This window comes from Talpa europaea, assembly GCF_964194135.1.
Source record: "Talpa europaea genome assembly, chromosome: 12".
NCBI classification, from domain to species: domain Eukaryota; kingdom Metazoa; phylum Chordata; class Mammalia; order Eulipotyphla; family Talpidae; genus Talpa; species Talpa europaea.
Genome location: NC_140079.1, coordinates 79,013,249 through 79,037,546, shown reverse-complemented (window position 1 = coordinate 79,037,546; position 24,298 = coordinate 79,013,249). Strand labels below are relative to the sequence as shown.

The 24,298-nt window shown below is 48.5% G+C and overlaps 1 protein-coding gene across 1 annotated transcript in view; it reads left to right on the top strand.

The window, feature by feature from the left end:
• Positions 1 to 807: 807 nt before the first annotated feature.
• Positions 808 to 24,298, top strand: part of HIP1 (huntingtin interacting protein 1) — a gene marked incomplete at both ends in the record, with an annotated part of 118,284 nt that continues 94,793 nt past the window's right edge. Inside the window, one exon of the mRNA XM_084251034.1 lies at positions 808 to 927. Within this exon, the coding sequence (XP_084107160.1) occupies positions 808 to 927 (120 nt within the window). The remainder of the gene's footprint in view (positions 928 to 24,298) is intronic.

Here is a 24,298-nt window from a genome sequence, read left to right as displayed (position 1 = left end):
ATCTTTGCGGGAGGACGGGGAGGGGCGCGGGCGGGGCGGCGAGGGGGGCGGGCGCGGGGGGAGGGGGGGCGCGGGGGGAGGGGGGCGCGGGCGGGGGACGGGGGCGCGCGGGGGGAGGGGGGGCGCGGGGGGAGGGGGGGCGCGGGCGGGGGACGGGGGCGCGCGGGGGGCGCGGGCGGGGGGAGGAAGCCACGGCCGGGCGGGGCCGCACCCGCGAGGGCCAGATCCCGCCGACCTGACCCTTCCCCGGGGGGCCTGGGCAGCGCCTCTCCGGGGGCGGCCGCGCTCTCTCGCCCCCGGTCCGAAAGGCGGCAACAGGATATTCCCAGGGGGGCCGGACTCCCCGCGAGAGGCCCGGCGCCGGGACCGCGCGACCCCGCACCCCGCCGGGACTGGCCGCGCCCCCGGCGGGAGGGCCCCGCGGGCGGGCGGGCGGGCGGGCGCGGGGGGCGGCGCGCCGGGCGTCGGGGGAGGGGCGTGCGGGGGCAGCTCGGGGCAGCGGCGGGGCCCGCCCCCGCCGGGGTGGTGGAACCCGGTAACGGACAGGCCTGCGGGCCGGTCACCGCGCGCCTCGCGATCCCGAGGGCCCAGGGGGCGGGGCGAGCCGGGGGTCTCCGGAGGGGGCGGGGCGGGGCGGGGGCGGGCGGGGAAGCCTCTGGGCGGGGCCTCGGGAGAGTAGCAGCTCTCCCAGCCAATGGGGCTGAAGCTACCCCTGGAGCGCCGGATCCCAGCGGGCAGGGCGGGGCGGGCGGCGCCGTGGGGATCCCGGGGCGGCCGAGGGCCCCTGACTCTGGTCAGCGAGGCGACATGGACCGGATGGCCAGCTCCATGAAGCAGGTGCCCAACCCCCTGCCCAAGGTGCTGAGCCGGCGCGCGGTCGGCGCGGGGGTGGAGGCGGCCGAGCGGGAGAGCTTCGAGCGGACTCAGGTGAGAGCCGGGGGACCCCGGGCGTGCGAGGCTGGGGCACCCGAGAGGCGCGGTGTCCGGGGACGGGAAGGGAGGCGGAGTCCGGCGGCCCGGGGAAGGATCCCGCAGGGGGGCAGCGAGAGAGGGCGTCCGGGGCGCTGTGCGGGCGGTCCCGGGAAGGTCGGGGACCGGCATCCTCGCCCGCCTGGGGGAGAGGCGAGGGCGCCCCGGGGAGCTGGCAAGATCCGTGCGGCGAGGCCGGAGGGGAGCTGGTCCCGGCGAAAGCTAGGCAGGGGACAAGGGAGGTAAGGGAGGAAGGAACCGAAAAGGAGACGAGTGGAAAGGGTGCCCCTAGGCCAGGAAGGCGCACTGGCTGGGCACTTGGAGAGGAAAGTGCGGGGCGGAAAGTGGGGTGCTCAATTTGGGATGTGAAGAGCGGGGAACCCTTTCCTCCCTTGGAGATTGCTTCCGATTGCATTGACAACCCCTCCTGTCCCCCCATCCCTAATACCCCCTTCCTGGTGCCTCTTGCTTGGCTCATACTACCCCCAGCTGTCGGCCCCTCTGAGGCCCGGCCGAAGAGGTCTGAGCTGTGAGAAGGAATGTAGGAAATGCGAAGTGTGACTAGCTTGGAAAATGACTAGGGGGTGGGGGGCTGGAAGAGGGGGCTGGCCAAGGGCAGGACTTGAGGCTCCTGGTCAGATAGCCCCACTGCTGGTCTGGACAAGCTGCCCAGTGATGGGTGCCCAGACCCTGACTTGGGGTTTTGGTTTCAACCCCCAAGATGTGCCTGACAGCTAACAAGCAGCCTGCCCTATTTGTGCAGCCTGACCAGGGCTGGGGGCCAAAATTCCTCAGTGTCATCAACAAAAAGCCACAATCCATTTTTACCTCAAGAGTCTTAATGCCTGCTGTATTGATTTGACTGAATAAAGCTGACATGTTTATGGTGTTCCTCAGCTCGTTTGTATGCAAAATCCATTTCAAAGGATGCAGCGCTTCTTTTAATCCCGGTGCCAAAGTTGTAAGGGCAGATTTGTTCTTCACACCTATTCTCAGAGTGGAGCCTTTGACAATCCAGCAGGGCCTCCCTGCCAGTCTGGTCACCCTGCTGTGTTCTGCCATGTCTCCCAACACAGTATCATGTGAGGGAAGAGCTTGGGTTTTTAGAAAATCCTGTGAGGACCTGACTCAGTGTTCTTTATTTGGAATCTTGCAAAGAATCACCCCTGGGGACTTCATCTGCCTCTTTCCTGGCCTGTGGCAGGTGTGTCTGTGTGATGTAAGTAGGGAGGTCCCCTCCTGCGTCATCCTGACCCAGGCAGGACGGAAGAGATGGCCACTCCTCCCTCCTAAGGTCCAGGTGGTTTGAGGCTTATCCTCTGGCTTTGCGGACAGGATGGCTGAAAAGGAGGAAACTTTCTGTCCATCTGCCCTGAGTGGTACTGCCTCAACTAAGCTGCCTAATCACATGAGACTTCTTACTCCAGGAAACAGTGTGAATTTCCGTTTTTTTCCAATGGAAAAGGAAAATAAATTGGTGTTATTTTTATGGTAACCCATTCCATCTAGTCTCAAATAAATGAAAACTGGAGCAAAAGAGAAATACGCCTAAGACTTTGACCCATTAGAGTGATAGAAATTAGGTTTGTGAAAGTTTCCACCCATGACTGACTCCCCTAGCTATCCAGAGACAGCCCAAGAAGGACAGTCTAGGTCAGAGTTTTCCAACATTTTACATTCTGTGAAACACTTGTAATTGACCAAATTTTATCTAGTGGTTGTTGGGGGTGTGAGGGGGGAGTGATGTGGGGTGGACCAGAGCAGAAAAAGAGTTTTCCTATTGTTCAACCTCTCAGGGTGCTAGGAGTTGAAGAAAAAGAAAAAGGAGCAATCCTACAACTTACTATTAGTCTGTCTCCGAAAATTTATCTGTCAAGTGTATTATGAGATATAAAAGTGTGTTAGGAAAAAAGTTTAATGAGTTAAGAGACCATGAGAATCAGCCAATAATAACTATAACTAATTACTGTGTTTGATATTGTTCTCAGTATTCTATTGTATTACCTTTTTAATCTTAAGAGACCCGTGAGGTGGATATCAGTCACATTTTACCTTGAAGAAACTGAGACACAGAGAGGTTAAGTAACCTGCCCAAGGACACACAGCTGGTCCTAACTTTAAGCTCTGCCTTGAATTGCCTCTGAGTATTGGGCAGAGCCCTGGCACTGGAACTAGAAGAGGTTTGAGTTTTATATCCAGGTACGTGGACAGGTTGTGCGACCTCTGCTAAATGAACTTTTCTAAGCCTTGGTTTCCTTTTTGTAAAATAAAGATAATAGTTCTATCACAGGTTTATTGTGAGGTTTAAATTGAATGATATGCATGAAGGCACTTTATAAACTGGAACACTATTTCAATGATTATTGCTATAATCTGACTGGGGAGATGAGACATAAGAGAGCAGAAGTGTAATAGCACAAGCTGTGATTAACTCTTCAGTAGAGGAACAGAAGAGTAACTAGGTAATACAATAATTACCAGGAGCTCCTGCTAAAGTACAGGCTGCAGGAACAGGAAGAGGTTGGGGGCCCTCACCAGTGACCTAACTGCCTTTCAGCTTGAGTTAGTACTTGCTGCATGGGATAGAGGGAATGGGGCATTCCAGGAATGGGTAATGGCACGAAGAAGAAACGTCAGGAGATGGGCGAGGATGAGACCCATTGGTGGAGGTGGTGATAGGAGCAGAATTGGCCGCTCGCTCCCTTAAATTGCCTCTCCCTTGTACGGTTGCCATTTCTCTGTGCTGTGCTTGGTAAACTCTGTGCTTCATGAGGGCAAGGCTGTGCCTTGCTCTTGCCTGTGTCCTTAAGATGCCTGAGATTGTGAGGCATGCGCTGCTTCAGGGAGGGTAGGAAATAACTGATTAGCTGCTGTAGCGGAGCCCTGGCCTTCTGGGTGTGTGAGTACCTCAGCTCTGGTCTAGAGGGGACACCTGTAAGTGATATTTTTCCTAATCATGTCAAGTTTGCTCCTGGTCTAGCCTCTGTCTGAGCTCTGCCCCAGGTTCATCAGAGGACCCTGATTTCCCTTCCTTCCTCCTGGCCAGGTTAGCGTCTTAGCTGCCTCTATCCTCAGACCTGCCTTGTCTCTGCTCTCCTGCTGGCCTCTTCCTGGAAGCTTTCCCTTGCCATCTCTCTTGGCACCCTGGCACTTCACCTGGCTCTGTCTCAGGGCCCACCTGTCACCATCCCCATCTCCAGCCAGACCTTTGGTGTGTCCCCCACCCAACCCATCGCAGACCACTTGCAGGCTTTAGGGAAATGAAAAGTAGTTCATACCCTCAAAAAAAAACCTGCTCAGATAATGACACCTTGCCCTGGAGCACTTTAGAGCTTATAAAGCATGTGGTGCCATCATTGAGTGAAACGGGGGCCAGGTACTCTTGTCCTCACTGTACAGATGTGAGCTTGGTAACTTGTCCAGGGTCACCAGTGAAAGGGCAGTGAGTGAAAGGGTCAGGGTTCAAACCCAGGGCTCCAGGCTGCAACTCTCAGGCTCCTTCTATCACATTGGGTGATTCTGGAATGACCCAGAAGGGCTCCTGCTCCAAACAGATAAAATACCCTGTTGGCATTTACTTAGCTGGAAAATGGTTCTCTCTAAGTCTTGTTTCTTTTCTTGACATCCTTTCAGGGAGCATATACCAAGGAGGGGACACAGAGCTGAGTACGATAGAGAGACCCACCCAGAGGAGCTCGTAGGTCAGCAGGGAGGAGGAACGGCTGCTGCTGCTGCTGCTGCTGCTGCAGGGGCTTCTTTACCTGGTGGGCAGAGGACCCTCAATGCCAGGGCTGCAGGCGCTGTTAGCCACATAGCTAGAGTCTGGGCCTGCATCTCAGCCAGAGCCCCTAGTCCTGTGCACACTGCGGTTTTGCAGCTCTGCTCCGTGAGGGCTGGGATCGAGGGGAGGACAGGGCTATAGAAACAAAGATGAACCCTTCCAGAGTCCCATGCTCTTGAATGGTGAACCCCACAGAGTGTAGGATCCTAGGAAATCATGCACTAGGAAGAGCCTGGAGACTTGGGTTCTGGAGAGAAAGAGATGGAAACAGATACTGTGTGAGGGTCTTCTGGGTATGACAACATGCTAGGCGATTTATAACCATTATGTTATTTAATAGTTCACGCTCAGAGAGGCTAAGTGACTTGTCCAAAGTCACACAGTGAGTAAACATTGAAGCCAGGGCTTCCAAGTCAGCTGACCGAGTCCTGTTCTCCATATTTAAGTTGGGAGGGTGTTTCTCCCATCTTGCTGATGATCTTCAGCACATGCTCGGCCTTCGATTCACCAGCTGGAAGACTTGGGGGTTGCACTAAAAGGTAACAACATCGTGGCTGCTCAGGATGGTTTCTTAGATAAAAGGTGTCCTCCTGTCCCCTCCTTGCTCCCTTAGTTGGTGTCCACTACCTCGAAGGGTGTGCAGAGCTTTCTGTGTGTTCGGGCTGTTCTCTTCTAGTGTCCTCCCACTGTGCTCATGACAATAGGCTGCTTTAAGTGCACGTTCCTTGTGCCAGAGGTGATGGTCTTCTGGAGCCACTCCTTTCAATTCTAGCCTCATATTTAGGGATTCTAAGCTGTTTTACAGATGAGGAGGTTGAAATTAGTGGGTTATTCTTAAGCTCAAGATTCTGAAGTGAGTGACGGCCAGGACTTCAGCCTGGGGATCTCCCCGCAGAGCCTGGCTTTCCACACTTGCCATCTCTATGGCACTACCTGGCCCTTCCCACTCTCTTCCTTCTTCCTGACAGTTGGGGTTCCCAGGGCACTGTCCTCACCCCACTTCTCCTTTATCTCCTGTCTACTTCCCCTGTCCTCCCTTCCATCTGATGGTTTCTGTTCTCAACTCCATGATGCCAAATACCCACATCTCCCTCCTGACTTCCCAGTTGTGTGCCCACTTCCCATTGGACTTCTGCCCCATCCCCCAAGCCATCCCCCAAACTTGGGCATCCCAGCCTCTAAAGGCCCATGTCTAGCCATTGGTCCCCATCATCTCCCTGGTGTGGTGCTGAAGCCTGCCCCCCACTTGTCCTTGCAGCCGCACTCTGTTCTGTGACGTGTTTCGTATCTATCCCTCCTTGCTTTGCTCCTGCCTTTATACCTCCTGCCTTCATTGTTGTAATCTCATCTGCCCCTCAAATAGCCTGGTGCCAGACGGATTATCCCCAGGCTCAGTGCTGCTTCTGTAACTCCCTTTTATCAAGAAGCTCTGCTGGCTCTCCACAGACCGTGTGTGATGTGACACTCTCAGGGTCCCTTTCCTGTTCAGGCCTGAACTTACGCTGCGCCCCACCGCCCGACAGCCCCCACAGCCTGGCCCCTGCTGGATCATGTCTTCAAGTGAGCAGGGGCCCTTAGCTACTGTATGTCTCTTTCATTCAGCCAAGCCCACTTCTTGGCTTCCCTTCCAGACTGTCAGCTCTGGGAGGCAGGATCTGGGCCTCAGTGCCTAGTAGGCCCTTGCGTGAGGCAGACGCTGGGGCCTGTTTGCCAAATGTGTGAGTGTCAAACAGTTGGATGATCTACAGGGGGCCTGGGTGCTGCAGGCAAGTCCCTGCTTGCAAAGTACTTTTCCTTTGCACCTTTTGGAGATTCTCCCTCTGTCTCCTTTGATTTCTCTAGTGATTAATTCTTGCTATGTGCCTGCTCTGTGTGCCAGGCCGGTGCACCCAGGATGCCAGGGAATCCCTGCCCAACTCCCTGAAGAGAGAGCCTGCAGAGTCTAGAAACAGAATTAGGGCTCAAAGTCAATAATTTGCATTTCTGTGAAGTTCAGAACATTTTTTTTAAAGATTTATTTATTTATACAAGAACCAGGGTACAGGCCAGATGCATGTGAGGGTGAGAGGATTCACCAGAGACAGAGCAGGCAAAGAACAGGCACACTGACAAAATACAGTGCTGAAGGGAGCAGCGGGTGAAGCAGGAGAGGTCTGCTGCGCCATGTGGGAGTGTCGCCGGCCGGTGGGGATCGAACCCACGCTGTAGAGGCTGTGGACAGCTTCACAGCGCGGTTCTCAACTGCCTGCACCACCAGGGGAGGCCCAGGTTCAGAACATTGTATAAACATTCCTAAACCATGGTCTGGGCCTTCCCAGGGCATCTTTCCGGCACAAGTGCAACCTTTCCAAGCTCAAAGATCTTACTAGCAAAGAGAGTAAGTGTTCCAGGCACCTGGATGTGGTGATGGCAGTGGCCGGGCCGGGCGCAGCAGGGCATGGGGATGGTAAAGTGAAGATACTATCGCAGGAAAGCTCTCCCTGGAGAATGAAGAAATCTAGCTCTGCTACTGATTTCTCATTTGAGATGAAGGGGCTGGAAAATGTTTCTGCAGATCCTCTAGGTCTCAAATACTTTAGCTTATAAAATCCCTATAATATAGCAGGTTTTCCACTTGGACTAAGGACATGAAAAAGGATGTGTTTCTTCTGAGCTCTCAGCTGCTCTCTGAAAAAGTGTTTCCAAATGCCCCTCTGTGTGGGCTGAGGTCCGGGTAGCAGTGAGGCGGGGCTCACGAGAGGATGGTGTATACCTTAGGAAGAGATGGGCAATGTCCCCGTGGGCAAGGAGACTAGATTTCTAGCCCCACTGGGGCACTGGAGGGATTCCTTGCCTGGCACTTGTGGGAGCACCTATGCGGACTGTTTCACGCCCCCATCCACTGGCCCACTTACTACCTCAGGACAAAGTGCGGAGGAGATCTGGGTGGGTTGCAGGGCACAGCCTGGGGTAGTGGCAGGGCAGGCTGGCAGCCAGTGCTTCTCTTGCCTCAGAGGATTGATGGCCTGGAGAGATGCCCACCTAGGAAAGTGAGCTTGTCAGCCCCACCCCCTGACAGGGTGGGGGCTGCTTCCTGTTTTCCTGCCTGCACAGGCAGGGAGGAGTCCTGTTCCCAGCTTGTGGGCTAGTACAGTTTGACACTGTGTGGGGAGCAGGATGGGGATTTGAGGTGTCCTCTGAGCCAGACAGTTGGAAGAGGGAGCAGAATTTTCTTGGATCTGAAAGGTTACTGCTGCTACCTCTGCTATTAGCACAGTGGGACGGCTCAGGAAGCCGGCCTGGTTGACTGCCTCTAGCTTAACAACAGTGAACACTGTGCGCAGTTTATAAAGTACTTTTACACTTCACCTCTTTTCGGCCATGAACAACCAGGCAGTAAGTGATCGCAGTCAGGCCTTGGTATGGATGCTGAGTCCCAGAGAGCTCAGGTGACTTGCCTGGGAGAATTCAGGAAGGGACCAGCTGAGACTTGAACCCAAGGGATCTGTTCTCAAATGTTGTACTTCTCACACCTGCCTTCAGAGTTGAAACTTGGTCTTAGAAAGTTACAAAAGTTACAAAAATTTGATTTTTCTAAATCTTTTCCAATTGACTTACTTGGACATTTGTGATTCCTCACAGAAGACTTTTGCAACACATGTAACCACCAAAGGACCTGTATCTAGAGTATGTAAAAAACATATGCAGATAAGAATAAAAACAAGAAGTATAACTTCACAGGAGGGTAGACAAATGGCCAAAAAACATATGAAATGTTTCCCACTTCATTAGTAGTCAAGGAAATGCAAATTAAAATGAGATACTACTATATATCCATCAGGATGGCTGAAATAAAAAACAAAACAAAACCCGACAGTGCCAAGTGTTGACAAGGATGTGGATCAATGAAGATGTTCATGCACTGCTGATGGGGCTGTGCACTGGTCCAACCACAATGGAAAACAGTCTGGCATAATGCTAAAATTGCAGATTTGGACACTCAATAACCAGCAACTCCTCTGCTAGCTAGCTGTCCAACATGTGCAAAGAGGATATTCATAATCATGTTTTGTAGTAGACCCAAACTGGAAACAATGCCCAGATCCATCAGCTGTAGGTGGATTAATAAATTGCAAGATAGGCTTTCACTGGAATACTACACACCAATGAAGATGTATATATTTGATATATTCAGCAGCATGGATGAATTTTACAAACATAGTGTTGAGTGAAGTAAAGGTAGATCCAAAAGGACTCTTTCTGTATGCATCCATTTATATTAGGTTCAAAAAACAGGCAAAGCAAACTAGTATTTGGAGATGCTGTTCAGCTGTAAAACTGTAAAGACGGAAGGGATTGGTTACCATAAAATTCAGACTGAGGTTATCCTTGGGTACAGAGGTTAGTGATTGGGAGTGTACGCAAGGGGGATTTTTTTTTTTCCTTCTTCCTTTATTGAAGTAACATTGATTGGTTCACATATGATTTAGGGGAATAGGTTCAACCCTCCCCAAGATGTGTTACCACACCACCTCCACCATCAAAGTGACAGAGCCCTTTACCCTAGGTTGTTGGGCCACTTGGGCTGCAAGGGGATACCTGAGTTCCTGCTGTCATTCTGCTTATTGACCTGGCTGGTGGCTTATGATCATTCATTAAGCAGTGCATTTTTATTTTGTGCAGCTTTCTATATTTACATTCTATTTCAGAATACAAAAGGTTTAAAAAAAACTCCTCCCAGGGAGTAGGAGAGTGTCTTGAGGAGGCTAAGAACCTGCCACTTATGTATCCACCCACCCTTTGAGGCTGCTCTCAAATGCAGCCTCCCCCGTGGTAGCACTTCTAATGCTGCCCTGGAACTGGGAAGCTTTTGATTTATGAATCATGCATATGCAAGCAGCATATTCCAAGCACTGCTGTGACATGTAACTGTGAGGCTGAGACCTATCATTAGCCCACACTTAGCATGTTGCCTTTGGCTTCCATTCATCTCTGTCTTGTGTCTACCTCCCTTGGTGGCAGACCGGTCCCTGTGCCTCCCTCAGCTCCAGCATCTAGCAGAGGACTTTACACCAGTAGGGCTCAGGGTATGTGTTGATTACAACATAAATTAGGTAATTAAAAGCCCTCAAAGAGAGTAGAGAAGAAAGTGTGTCTCCAGGTTTTGTTTTTGAATAAAACCAAAGACCTAGATGGTGGAGCTCTGGAACACGTAACCTCAGGCTTGACTATGTTCCAGAGATTTAGATTAAGTTATGCATAATGGGGCCACAATAAAGCACTATGGATTCCGGAAGCTTAGGGACTGTTACCTGGGATCATTCCCACAGTGGTTTTTGCAGTCTCTGCCTGCGTGTCCCTAAGGTCAGCCCACAGTGATACTTCTTAGGTAGGGCGGTGCTGTGTACTCTGCCTGACTCCTCTGTTGGTTCCCCCCTCCCTTACTGAACTAGAAGCAGATGGCTTCTCTGGTTTTCCTTGGGTCTGTCTTTTTTTTTTTTTTAAAGTTTTATTTATGCATGCATGCAAGAGCTGGGGTACAGGCTAGAGGTGTGGGAGGTGAGAGGATTCACCAGAGACAGAGTGGGGAACAGAACAAGCACATTGACCAAAGTACACTGCTGAGGGGAGCAGCGGGCGAGCCAGGAGAGGTCTTCTGTGTCATGTGGGTTGCTCCCTGGCCAGCCGGGGAATGGAACTCATGCTGCAGTGGCTGCGGACAACTTCATAGGTTGCATCTTAACCCCTTGAGCCATCAGGGAGGCTTGGTTCTGTCTTGTTGGCTGCTACATTCTTCTCTCCTACTTTCCATAACCCTTCAGGAGACACACAGGCATAAGCTGCACAGTTTCTACTCTGAGCAAGACCCAGCCAACTCCTCTTAGTGACCGGTCAGCCCTGGGCTCTCCCTCTCTGGACTTGGCACATAGTAGGCATTCAAAACAATATTTGTGGGCTTCCTTATTCTTCTTTGTAACCTCAGTTTCCTGGCCCTGAGTACCTCTGGAAAAGGGTTTGTGGAATAAGGGGTCAACTGTCAAGGGTGAAGGACTGAAGGAGCACCAGCCACGTGGGATCCTGCTTCTAAACTCTGAGCCCCAACGCACTGGCCCTGAATCTGGAAGTGAGAGAGCAGGATTGGAATCACCAAGTGGGCCCCTCAGGAAACCAGCTCTCTGCCCTAACTGTGGGCAGTTCTCAGGCGACTTGAGTCAGCTTCCTGACTCATGCCTGAAAGCAACTTGAGATCTCCTGTCCCTTGAGGGGACCTCCCTGTATAGTCTAGGCTCATGTGCTGCGAAGAAAATCCCAGCATGCCTAAACCTGAACTTCACCTGCTTCCACAAACCTGGTCACTCTTCCATGTTCTTAGTGTCAGAGAATCTCAGTGGATGGCCATTCCAACGAGTCTTCTTGGCACAGCTCTCTGCAGCCCTGAAGCTAGTTATGAGGACCTACTCTCTGTCCCCTTGATTGCTCTCCATATCATTCCCACTTCTACTTATTGCAGTGCCCAAGTGGCCTTCCTGCCCTGCTTCTCTACCCATATGAAATCTAATTTCTTCTTGGCTGTCAGAGCTCAGGTTCAAAAGGTACAACTGCTTATATCACTCTATGTTTTAAAAACCTCTGTTTTGTATAACTCTCAGCTGAAACCCAAGCTCATTGACATGGATAGCACAGAGCCAAACCTTGCCAGCCCTAACGTCCTGCCTGTCTTCCTGCAGTGCAGCCCACCAGTCCTCTTAAGGTTCGCCCGATGCGGCCCAGTGCTTCACTCTTTTTCCAGGGTCTGCCATTCTTTTCTGCCTAGAATGCCTTCCCCCACTTTGCCCAACTGCCAAACTCTTCTTCATCCTTGACATCCCTCCTCTGATGGCCCCTCCTCTGGAAAGTTTCCACCACTCTTCCAAGCAGATATATTTGATGGTATTTCTATGTCCCATGGTTTTGTCATGCCGTGTGTCATACTATGCTTATCTGGGTCTCTGTTCCACACTGGAGTGTCAACGTCCCTGGAGCCTAGCCTTCTTGGTGGGCCTCCCCACTGGACCTCTGTAAATGTTCATTGAATGAACTAATGATGCATGCTAAGAATCTGATCACTTTATTTAATCATTGCTATAACAAAGACTGGAATAGGTCCAATTCTCACTTTACAATAGGTGCCCAGCCCAGAGGTCAGTATATTTGACTTGAAATATATTGGAATGAATTAAAAGATTTGGCAATATTGGTACAATAATGGTGAACATGTTTTAGCAGTGGAGAACTCCATGGGAGGGACATATTTACAGAGAAAGGCTCCCATGGCCAGTCCTGGTACTCCCAGAGCCAATGAACTGGGAGCCAGTAATTGCCATTCATGTTCCACCAATGGGCTGATGGATGTTCTTTCTGTGACTCAGAGGGTGAAATGGAATGCAGTAGACAGAATAATACCCTCTTCCCTCCTCAACATACCCACCTGTGCATGTGTTATAACATGGTTAAAGGACCTTTGCAGATGAAATTAAGAACCTTAAGGTAGAAGGAGGAACCTGGAATCTAATCACAGAAGCTCCTTTGCCTGCAAGCAGAAGAGAGATGTGGCAGAGGGGAAGTCAGAGAAATTCCAAGCATGAGAAAGGTTTGAACATTGCTGGCTCTGAGACTAGAGACCCACATGCACAGACTCAAGGGAGGCCTCTAGGAGCTAAGGGTGGCACCTGGCTGGCCACTAGCAAGGGCATGGGCACCTCCCTTCTCTAATTGCAGGGAAAGGATTCTACTAGCACTGGAATGAACCTGGAAGCAATATTTGCCCAGAGCTTCTAGTAAGGAAGGCAGCCCATTGATACCTTGATTTTAGCCCAGTGAGACGGTGTTGGCCTTCTGACCTACAGAACGGGTAGATGATCAGTGGGTGTTGTCTTAAGCTGCTAAGTTTGTGATAATTTGCTTCGGCAGCAATAAAAGCTAATACAAGATGATAACAGGTAACTCGTGCTCCAGGGCAGGAGGCCTGATGGAGCCCAGGCCTGGCTGCACAGACAGGCCACCCTTTCAGACCTAGGGGGACAACACTGTTATTTCACTCATGCCTGTCATCACCATAAAGAACACACTGGATTTCCACACTTGGCACTTATTCACACACGTTTTATCCTGGAAAAACAATTCCGCAGCCTGTTCAAAACATTCTTTCCTGCTGGGCCATGGAGTTCTTTGGTGCAGTTCCAAGTTTGAGGATCACAGATATAATTTACTTAACCTTAAAAGAATCTTTTTGATCAAGTGCTGTGCTGTCTATTAAGAAAGGTGGGTGGGAAATCCCAGTGTTACTGTGGGATCATGGAAGTGTCTCTGATGCAGAGAGAGCTGATTTAAAGTCAGGAAGCAGAGGTGGGACTAAACCGGTGGCTTCCTTCAGGGTGGGCCTGCTGTGTCCTGATCCTCACAGTGGTGGTCTGGAATGGCCTGGTATTCCTGGGCTTAGCTGCAGAGCAGCCAGGAGCTTGGGATTAAGAATTGGGAAACCTTGCTTCTCCATGGGTCTCTCTGTTCTGCGATGGTCCTGGTCTCTACAGACTTTTAGTCAGGGTTTATAAAATGAGGGATTGGATGAGATTGCACAAAGGATTAGAGAATCCAAGATTCCATGAAAGGGCAGTTCCTGAGGGAACAGTTGCTGACAGCCTTGTGACAACACCTGATCCTGGTTATGCCAGGTTTGCCGTCCTGATTCTTAGCTTTGGATGATGAATTCTGTTTGGCTTTCCCCTCTCTATGCTCTCTATGAGACCTTTCCTCCTCAGTTTCTGTGGGCAACTTTTTTGGTGTTTGTCAGATGGGCCTATGCCCCCCTCCCAAAAAAAATGACCTCCCAAAGTCACTTACTCAGAAAACTTACCCACCGAGAAGCCTTCACAGTTGGTCAATTCTGCCCAGGCACCGTTTCCTGCCTTCTTTGTAGTTTGGCCAGGTGCTTCTGCACAGGCTGAGCACTGCACGACTCGGGGGTGGGGGGGGGGGTGCGGGGGCTATCATCTGATCCTGATCTTTTTGGTATTAGCGCATTAGGCCTTGGTTGTAACATATAACAAAGATAGTTTACCAGAAAAACTCTTTGACATTAAATCAAAGGCCCTATGGAAGTCTGAAATGATACTGTTGCAGTAAGTCTGTGACCCAATCTACTGAATCTTACACGACTTAGAGAATGTTAGCACTAGAAGAGATAGGAGAGATTCAAACTGGCAGCGGCAGATATTATTTTCAATTCTTTTTTTTTTTTGGGACCCTCGCCGGTGGCCGGGGAACGAACCGGCGCTGCAGAGGCTGCGGGCAGCCCCGCAGGCCAGCGCTCAACCACTGCGCCACTAGGGGAGGCCCTTATTTTCAATTCTTAAAATAATTTTCAAAATAATAGCCAGGATGTAAACACTGGTTAGGTTTTCCACAGTCTTCACCACTCCCTGTTGTCTCTCACTGGCCTGCTTCATGCATTGACCTGACCTCCCTAGTTCTTGTTATCTGAGGTGTCGCCTCTGCTGCAACCTAGTTTCTTAGAGGAAAGTGAGGATTAGAAAAGAAAAACTGCTTACCCAGGGTCCCTACTGAAAGTTGATGCCTGAATTTGAGGCAGACATAGCCGTGTCTGGGCCCAGGTTGTGCTCCAGTCTATAGAGTTTGTGAGCAGGGACTTTAAAGCCAGGCAGCTTACCAGCTATTGGTCTCAGGCAGACTGCTTAACAGAGATACTGGGGGCCATAAGTTAATCTGCATCAGTGAAGTAGAGATCTATTGAAAGAGTATTTACAGTCATAAAAATACCTACCTGTTGAAAGGATTAAATGACAAAATGTATGAAAAGCTCTTACCACATTGCCTGCCATGTAGTGAGCACTCAAAAATAGCAGCTAATTGTTATTCTCTTCCTAGTACTTGCTAACACCTAGGTTTTAGGGGCTAGAGTACTATTTGGCACAGAGCAGGCACAGGGCCGTTGGATCAGTAAATGAAAGGGTCCTGCTGTCCTGGTTTGTCTGTACCCTGAAGCCTGAGTTGAGGATCATCTAACTGAGGACATACACTGGGTGGTCTCCCCCACCTTCCCCACTGCCCCCCGACTTCAGGTACCTGTTTGAGAGGACAGTGTGCGGAGCTGAAGGAGGAATTACCGTGAGGCCAGGGGGTGTTCCCTGGGCTGCAACCCGAACGTACTGGCCTGCCTCTGCATAGCGCCTTGGTGGACTGTCTGCTTGGAGGAGTCGGCATTTCTGGTTCTAAGGCCCCTCAGGAAAGAACTTGTGACACAAGATTGGCTCAGATATGACTGCTCAGATGACGGAGGGCATGCAGCGAGCATTGTCCAAACTGGAATGGCTAGGCCTAAAGCAATGGGAGGGGAGAGCACTGGCCCTTGAGTCAGAACACTGAGGGTAGGTCCAGGATCTGCTCATTACAAATTGTGGGATTTTGTTTTTATTAAAGGTAGACATGGGGCTTCCCCTGGTGGCGCAGGCAGTTGAGTGCAGCGCTGTGAAGCTGTCCGCAGCCTCTGCAGCGCCAGTTCGATCCCGACTGGCTGCCGAGGGTCCCACATGGTGTAGCAGACCTCTCCTGTCACGCCCGCTGCTCCCCTCAGTAGTGTATTTCATCAGCTTGCCTATTCTGTTCCTTACTCTGTCTCTGGTGAATCCTCTCACCCTCCTGGGCATCTGGCCTGTACCCCGGTTCTTAAATAAATAAATAAATAAATAAATAAATAATTTTTTTTTTTTTTTTTTAAAAAAAAAGGTAGACATGCACACAATTACAAGAGTTGGATAGTTACAGACTGGTAACTCAAAGCTAGCAGCCCCCAGCTGTTTCCCCTTCCCCAGCTGTTTCCTGCTTCCCAGAAACAAACAGTTTCAAGTCTTTAAACTGCTTTCTTATAACCTTTCTTATGAACCTGCCATTAGGGACAATAGAGATGGAGCTTTCATTGACACATCCGCTCCCTCCACCCCCATGACCAACACTTTCCCTCCTGGCCATCTAGACACTTCTAACTCTGAATTTGGTGTCAGCTTTACCAGGAGCTGTAACTGCTGGGGCGCCTGCCCTCAGTGTACTGCCATGCCTTCTCCCCTGCTTACACTTGGGTTACTCCTGGAGCAGTTCATGGTCTTTGTTTGCTTGGTTCTGTGTACTTGTCACTGATTTATCTGCCCCTCTCTCTCCAACGTGCCATCACCACTTAACACAGTAGGTGTGTGTCCCTCTTGTCATCCTGGGGTCAAATGAGAATATGGACGGGCAGGGACTAAATAAGTGAGGACTCAAGGATGATGAAGACTCGTGATGACAGTTGCTGTCTGGAGCTTTCTTCCTTGACCTCCAAACTGGAAAGTACTTCTGGGGCACATGATAGGACACTTTGCTATACACAGCAGGGAGTGAGGCAAATCTAACCCAGGCTAAATAGCGCCTTACAAACATGTTTATAGGGCCATAAGAAATCTGGATCAACTCATAAATGATGTAGCCATGGCTTATTATAAAGTCAAATCTGTGACTGTTTTTGCCCATCACCTTAATGTAATCACTAGAATCCATCAGACAAACACAAACTGAGGGATATTCTATAAAATAATCAATTTGAACTTGTCAAAAATGTCAAGGTCTCATAAGACCAGGAAAGGCTAAGCCTTTGTCACAGACAGGAGGAGACTAGGGAGAGGTGACAGCTAAAGGCCCAGTGGAGTCCCTCCTTGGAGCCTGGCACAGGAAGAGGACAGTAGTGGGAAGACCGTGAAAGGAGAGCGAACACTGTGCTGGAGTTAATGGTAGGGTCCCGAGGGGCGTCTCTCTTAGTTGGGTTGTTTTTCCTGTGGTTACATAAAATGTTAGTTAATATAAGGGGAAGCTGGGCAAAGAGGTACAGGAACTCTGTACTATTTTTGCAGTTCTTCTGAAAGTCTAAAATTATCTAACTGAAACTTTTTTTTTAAAAAAAAAGGATGGCATGTAGCTTGGCAAACCTGAGTCAGGGCAAGTGAACGTGCCTTCCCTTGCTCCCTTGGGTCATCCTGGGGACACTGCAGAACCCCCACGCAGAAGGACCAGACAGGAGGGAAACAGTCCAGGCTGTCTCCAAGGAGGGAAAAGGTCTGCAGCCCACTCCAGAGAGGAGCTGCTCCCGGGCCTGGGCCTTGGAGGTGGATGTGGTGTGGAACCTTTCCCCCAGGTCCCTCTGAATTTCCTCCAGCCTCCACCTGTGTAGTGGGCCACAAAGTTAAGCACTTTGCAGTCAGACAATCTTAGTTCCAGTTCCAGTTTTGTTACTTACTATCTTGTGGGGACCTTGGGAAAGTTACTCATTTGTAGTATGGGATCATGTGCTGACATCTGGGTCCACTGAGTGGGTTGAATGAAAAGATCCAGGGCACTGCCTGGTATAGGTGGTGTGTCCCTTCTCCCGATGTCGTCCCCATGACCCCAGTGGGAGTGCCCCCACCCTGCAGGTCCCCCTAGGATGGCCTGCATGCCACAAGTCTGTGTGTCCCGTAACTGAGAGCTCCTGTAGACCACTGGGCTTTGCACACAGGGAGCAGTGCTCCTGTGGTGGGTGCTTGAGGGAGGGAGGGGGGGAGAGAGAGAGGGAGGGAATGAATGAATGAATGAATAGATGCTGGGGTTTCCTCTCGGAAAGAGGACTGTGTACCACATATGATTTTTTCCCCAAATGGCTATCCCGGGCAAGCTGCTCTCCAGAATGACTTTACAAGTGTTCAGGCCAACGGTACCCTTTTTATTGTGATTTCCATCCCTCTATTTTGGGTGCCAGTCACCCATCAGAAAAGGCAAATAGCTCCTTTTCTTTCACCATCTGAACATCTCAAGCTTTAAAGCTGTTTGTCATCACCTCAGACTTCTCTGGGCCTCTCTCCTGTTGCTGAGAATTTTTTGCCACAGGAAATCAGGCTCATTTTAAGGGCCAAATAGTCACTAAATATAGCCTTCCAGCACAGATATTTAAAGAGCTACGTTGATGATGTTACGTCTGAACACAGAAGAAGGGAAAGAAAATAACTCTTTTTCCGGAAAGAAGAGTGAAGTCACACCAGTTTTCTGTGGGTCTGCCGGGCACGGAGCAACGGTGTGGCGTCATGTCTCAATTAGGGACTCACAGGATGTTTGTCACCAGTGTGGGCTTCGATTCCTGTTGCCAGGCAGTTATTTCTTGACAATTCCTTCTTGTCTCTCTTTAAAAATACCTCCCACCCCAAGTAGTGGCCTTGGACGAGTGGTGTCCTTCCCACCAGCCCAGAGAGCAGTGCTCAGGGAGGGGCCTGGGCCTGCCTCACCCCCAGGGGCCAGCCCACCTCCAGGAGTCTCACCCACCCCTTACTTTCGGGTGGCATCTTTGTCTCCCGATTGCTGACTAATGAGCCGCAGGTGACACAGGCGAAAGAGTGGGAGGAAGCCCTGGGGTCGTTGCTGGTGAAAAGTCAGCAGCAAAGGGTGCAGAGGCCAGGACACAGTTGGTGGGGGGTCAGTTATGCTTCCCCCTGCTCTGATGACATGCTCAGGGGCAGGGCTTTGGGGTGAAAGGCTTTATGGGATGGCACTTTTTGGAGGGGGCTTTGATGGAGGCAGGGGGCTTACTTTCCTCTGGCCTCCATCTTGAGCTTCGTTGGCAGTCAGGATCATGTCGAGAGAGAGAAAGTTGGTGCGATGATATTTTTGTTTCTCAAATGCTCCTAGAAAAAAAAAAAAAAAAATATATATATATATATATATATATATATAGAGAGAGAGAGAGAGAGAGAGAGAGAGAGAGAGAACTACTCTAGGAATTCTTTTAAACTTCCTCTGGGGATGAACTCAAATCTCTTTTAAAGAGAGACTTAGTAGCTCTTTCTGTAAGAAACTGTGTGCTGTGAACCTTAGTCTCTGTGTGATGTGTGAAGATGTCTTCATTTTACCCTCTTGTTTGGTGACCAGTACACAAACATCAATGAATGCTAGTACTGAAAACCCTTTGCAATGTAGTTGCCACACTTTGTTGAAGAGTTTCTCAACCCATGTTCCAGCTTGAAAATTGGAACATTCTGTCCACAGGCAGAGGACGCCAGAGCTCAGAATCTTCCAGTATAACTAACTCTTAAACCCTTTGTGAGGAACACCCTGGTGACACAGGATGTGATGGTTAACACGTTGTAGCCACAGCATCTTAACAGGTTTTGGGAAATCCAGAACATCCTTTGCAGGATATATTGCCACAGATAGAGTGTAATTCTGATATGGAGACAAAAGACCACGTAGAAGACACACAGACAACTGTAGTAGAGGAAAACTACAATGTGAAAGGTGGGTCATCCAAATGACTCTTGTTCAGGTTGTATTAGAGGAGTTTTTATAATGTCCTTCATAGTCTGTGGAAAGTTTCCTTTACATCAAACAGCATCCCTTAGTCCAGGGTTCCACTAGTTTCTGCTTAAACTGAAATTAACCAGTACATGATTTTACCTCTTAAAAAGGCATTTGAACTTATTTTAAAATGTGTGAAAACATGAGATAAAGTTGGATTCCTTGCTTTAAAAAAATGTTTCCAGAACTCTAGACAGTTGGCAGAATCATAGAAGGATATATGAGAACCACTGTAAGGACGGGTCTGGGACGTCTTTGTTTCCCACTGCATTTGGGCCTGAAATACCCTTAATTTATTGACACGGCAACAGATGGGTGAAGTGGCCACATGCATATGTCTTCTTGGTGGCCCTCCTCGCCACTTTCTCTTGCTTCCTTTTCCCCTTTTGTGAAGAATTTTTGTTCAGATTTTCATTAGCTGGCTACTTGCTGCGCTTGAGTGGGCGAAGGGAGTTCTCATTGGTGTCTATTTAGCAGAATTGACTTTCCTTCTTTCCTTTCTAGATGCAGATAGTGGCTGGGACACAGTGTGTGTGCTGGGCCCCAAAGCTGGCAGCCTGTGGGCCCCAAAGCTGGCAGCCTGTGGGCCCCAAAGCTGCCCTGTGGGCCCCAAAGCTGGCAGCCTGGACATTCACAGCTAGGATATAAGATGGAGGTAGAATAGTAAATGGGACAGGATAAGGGTTCTGCTGCCTTCTGACAACACCTCTTTTTCTTTAGCAATTTGAAGCTATTATTCTATTGTCTTCATGTACCTAAATAGTCTAACTTGTCAATCCTCTCTGGATAATCTACCTTTCTCTCTGATGACATTTACAATTCTTTCTTTTCTTTTAATGTGGTATACTGTACTCACTGGATGTTTTAGTTTATTGTTCTTGGGACCTCTTTTAGCTTTCTTTTTTTTAAGATTTATTTATTTATGCAATAGAAGAGCTGGAGAACAGGCCAAAGGTGTGGGGGGTGAGAGAATTCACCAGAGACAGAGCGGGGAACAGAACAGGCAAACTGAAGCACACTGCTGAGGGGAGCAGCGGGCGAGTCAGGAGAGGTCTGCTGCGCCTTGTGGGTCGCTCCCTGACTGGTCAGGGGATCGAACTCATGCTGCAGTGGCTGTGGACAGCTCCGTAGATTGCGTTTTAACCCCTTGCGCCACAAGGGAGGCCCAGCTTTTACTCTAATTCTGGAAAATTCTCAGCAATTATCTCTTTGATGGTTGTTTTTGATTTTTTTCTTTATTCTCCCTTTTGCAATTCATTGTGGAATGTCTTGTTCTGTTCTCCATTTTAAAAATTTCTCTTTTATATTTCCTGTCTACTTTTCTTTCTGTTTTCATTCTAAGTGAATTTAGAATGAATTTTCATTCGTTCTTCTCAGAGTCACCCATTTCCTCAGATTTGTCCTATTAGTTGTGTCTAAACTTACTCTTAGATTTCTAGGATTTCTCTTTGGTTCTTATTAAAACTCATTTGCTTTTTTCAAACTACAGCATCTTATTTTTGCCATGTGGTTTCTATTCTTCCTTCGTCTTATTGAATGTTTTAAATATTTTTATTTTAAAGTCCTTTTTAAATTCCTGGAGTATTGTGTTCTCTTTGTTGAATCTGCTCTTTGCATAGCCGCTGGTTTTCCCGGTATCTTTTGCCATCTTGGTCAGCTTTGGTGGAGATTATATTTGGTGCCTCCTGTAAAAGGCATATGTTGTAGAGGTAACCCTTAGGGCGCTTATATAGTTGTCTGTGCCAGGCCCTACAGGGATCACTAGTTCCAGGTCAAGTTTTATATAATTCTTCAGGACAGGAAAATATAGGGGTAAATAGGTAAAATGTAGGATATTCACATCAGTGAGGGGCTACAAAGGTGCTCCCTACCAGGAGCACAAAGCCCTGTGGGATTTTTTTCACACCCATCCCAAGCACCTTCTTAGTTTTCCTCCTATTTGTCTTTAATTTCTGCAGAGGCTATATTTTGGATGGCTGTGTGGATGTTAAACTCCATGTTGGTCCACCAACAAATGTATCTTTGAGGGCTTGTTCTAAGTGACAGACCCTCATGGAGCCTCTGCTGGTCCCTCGAGGGCAAGGGTCCTGCTGTCTTCTTTGGCTTGCTCTGCAAAGGTTTGTCATGGTTCTGGATAAGTGGGCTAGCTGGAATGTCTGCCCCCACAGCAGTCATCATTCAACAGATAAGGTTTCTCAAGCTTCCGCAGTGCCAGGCGCCAGGATTCAGGAATGAATCAGACTTGATTGCTGAGTTCACGTAGCTCCTAGACCCACAGAAGAATGGGTGGGCTGACCAGTCACTGCAATCCGTTAACCATAGAAGAGGAGGATGCCAAAAAGGGTAGGAGGAGCCTGAGAAGGAGGATTAACTGTCTCAAGTTGCATATTAAAGGGCTCAGGGCCCCACTGTGGCTTGCAGTGATTCTAAACCTGACAGCCGTGGAGAAAAGAATAGCTCAGTGCAGGCTGGAGAAGCCCAGACAGCTTCCAGGGGCAGGTGGGCCTGGAGGAAGGTGTGGAGGGCAAGGGGTGCAACTGAGGGACAGAGGGGGGCAAAGTGTGACTAGTAGTGCAACAGGGAAGATGTAAGCAGAGGCCGCAGACTGGCGTCCCAAGGGCTGGATTCTTTTGTGGGCTTGTTTTGTTTGGCCCACACAGTGTTTTTTAAAAATTGGAACTTAATGTCTTTATATGGAGAACACACTCTTTCCTTCACCACAGTTTTCATCATTCCCACTTGCATCCCTGATCTGCCTAGACACATTTATGGAACCCTGGGGCCCCGTCTCTAGTCACTGAAAATCTGGGAGAATCAATGGGAAAAGTGTTAGAATTAATAAGCAAGTCAGTATAAGGAATACAAGTCCTGGAAGCAAGATAAATAAAATCAATCATATATTTTCCTAGGGGTCAGAACCATCTTGAAAGTATAATGGAAAACAGCTCCTAATTGCCAGAACAGCAAGACCACAAAATATCTTTATAAGACTCCGTGAAGTCTCCATTCACTCACTCCCAATGGATTTTATTTCAAATGAAAATTTTTATTTATTTATTTTAAAATATGTAATACATTCACTTGATTCCTATATATATATATATATTATATATATATATTTTTTTTTAAGTGAAAAGGCCCCCTTCTCTTGTCTCCTGGTTCCTACTCAACTGCAAGATCAAGAACCATTCATTTTCTGATTTATTGCTTTGTCCATCCAAATATTTTATTTTCATATACAAGTGAATATATGGGATTATCCTCTTCCACACTTTAATCAAAGGTCAGTGATCTTTCCCTTTTGCTTTATCAGATATCTTGGCAATCTTTTCATATCAGCATAGAAAAAGTTTCCTCATTCCTTTTTACAGCTGAATAGTAAAATGCTGATTTTAGATAAAACAATGGCTTCTGAGTCAAATTGCAATTGAAACTGGACTCTACTGCTATGACCTTCAACTAATTATCTCTCTGCCTCAGGTTTTCCGGGTATAAGTAGAGCTAATAGTCACTGATTCATTGTTGCAAGCATTTAGTGAGATGAGGTTTAAAAGCATGCTTCCAATAGTGCCTGGCACCCACTGTGCCCTCTAAGTGCTGGCTGCTTTTTTAAATTGTGATAATCTATATTATAAATGTAAAGGGGTACGGAGTGACTGGGGGGGGTTTACATAGAGGGGTCCTGATGAAAATTATGGAACTTTACTGAGAGATAAAAAGCAGATGAATTAATGGAATGAATTAATGGAGAGAGGTACATTGTTTCCAAATGGAGAAACTATGGCATTTGTAGAAATGTCAGTTTGTCCTTGTGTTATTTATATGTGTCCCATTTGTAACTAAGACCCCAATAGTATTTATTTTGGAACTTAAGTTTTTCTAAACTGTATCTGGAAGAACAAATAAGAATAACTTAAAAACTTTGAAAAAGATTACAGCAAGGAGAAACTAAAGAGCAAAACACATTTTAATGATTAAAACACTGACTTAATGGCCTCAGAATAAACAGATCAGTAGAATGGAATAAATAAGGCAGAAACATGCCTTTATATGCATGTAAATTAATGATATGTTCAGAGGTGACCTCACAAGTCAATAGGAATGGAAAGAATGTTTGGGAAATTAGGTGAGGCTCATTTATGAGAAGAGGATGTTTTAGATTCTCACCTCAGGCTGCATGCCTAGATGAAATCCTGATAGTTGAAAAAGTTAAATTTGAGGGAAGAAAAAAATCAACCATCAAAAAACCTACAGAAACTAGAAAGGAAATATTTTGGGATAGAGGAGAACCTCTGAGTTCTAAAGCAGTCAGAACCATCACAGTGGAAAAACAACAGTGATTTATGTGATCACAAAAAGGGCCTGTAGGAGCTCGCTAGGACTGCTGTGGTAAAGCACCACATGCTAGACAGCTGGAAACTGCGGGAATTTATTCTCAGATTCTGGAGACTGGAAGTCCAAAATCAAGTTGTCAGCAGGGCCCAACTCTGATACCTACAGGAAATAATCCTTCCTCGCCCCTTCTAGTTCTCCGTGTTTGCTGGCATCCTTGGAGCTCTCCGGTGTTCCTGGGATTACGGGCACATCACTACAGTGTCTGTCTTCACTCGGGGTTCTCCCTGCATGTCTGCATCTCTCTTTTCTTGTAAGGACACCTGTCATATTGGATCAAGGGTCCACTCTCCCCAAGCTAACCCACAAGTGCATCTGTAACAACCCTATCCCCAAATAAGGTCCTTTCTAGGTACTGGGGGTTAGAACATCAATATATCTGTTTTGGTGGGGGACATAATTCAGCTCTTCAAAGGTTAACACAACAAACCACTTCAATTAAAGTAGTAGATTGGCCACACATCTTCATTTCCCAAGATAGGTGACCAAAATAATCAAGAAGTGAGAATGATAAAGACTCACCAGACAAAGAATGGGAGAAGGATCATTACCAGATGAGATATTTTAATACACTCTGGAAGGCGTTGAAGAGACCCTGACAAGAGGAGACCACATGTGTTCTGCTGGGCCCAGATGCACAGAACTTGGTGGCATCATGGTGAGGATGCAGGTGGGGAAGCAGGACTGAAATCAGGCTGAGTGTCTATAAGAACTAGCCCTCCCCACACTTACCCCACCCCATTCTGTCAAACAGGCACTCACCGTCATTTGTGC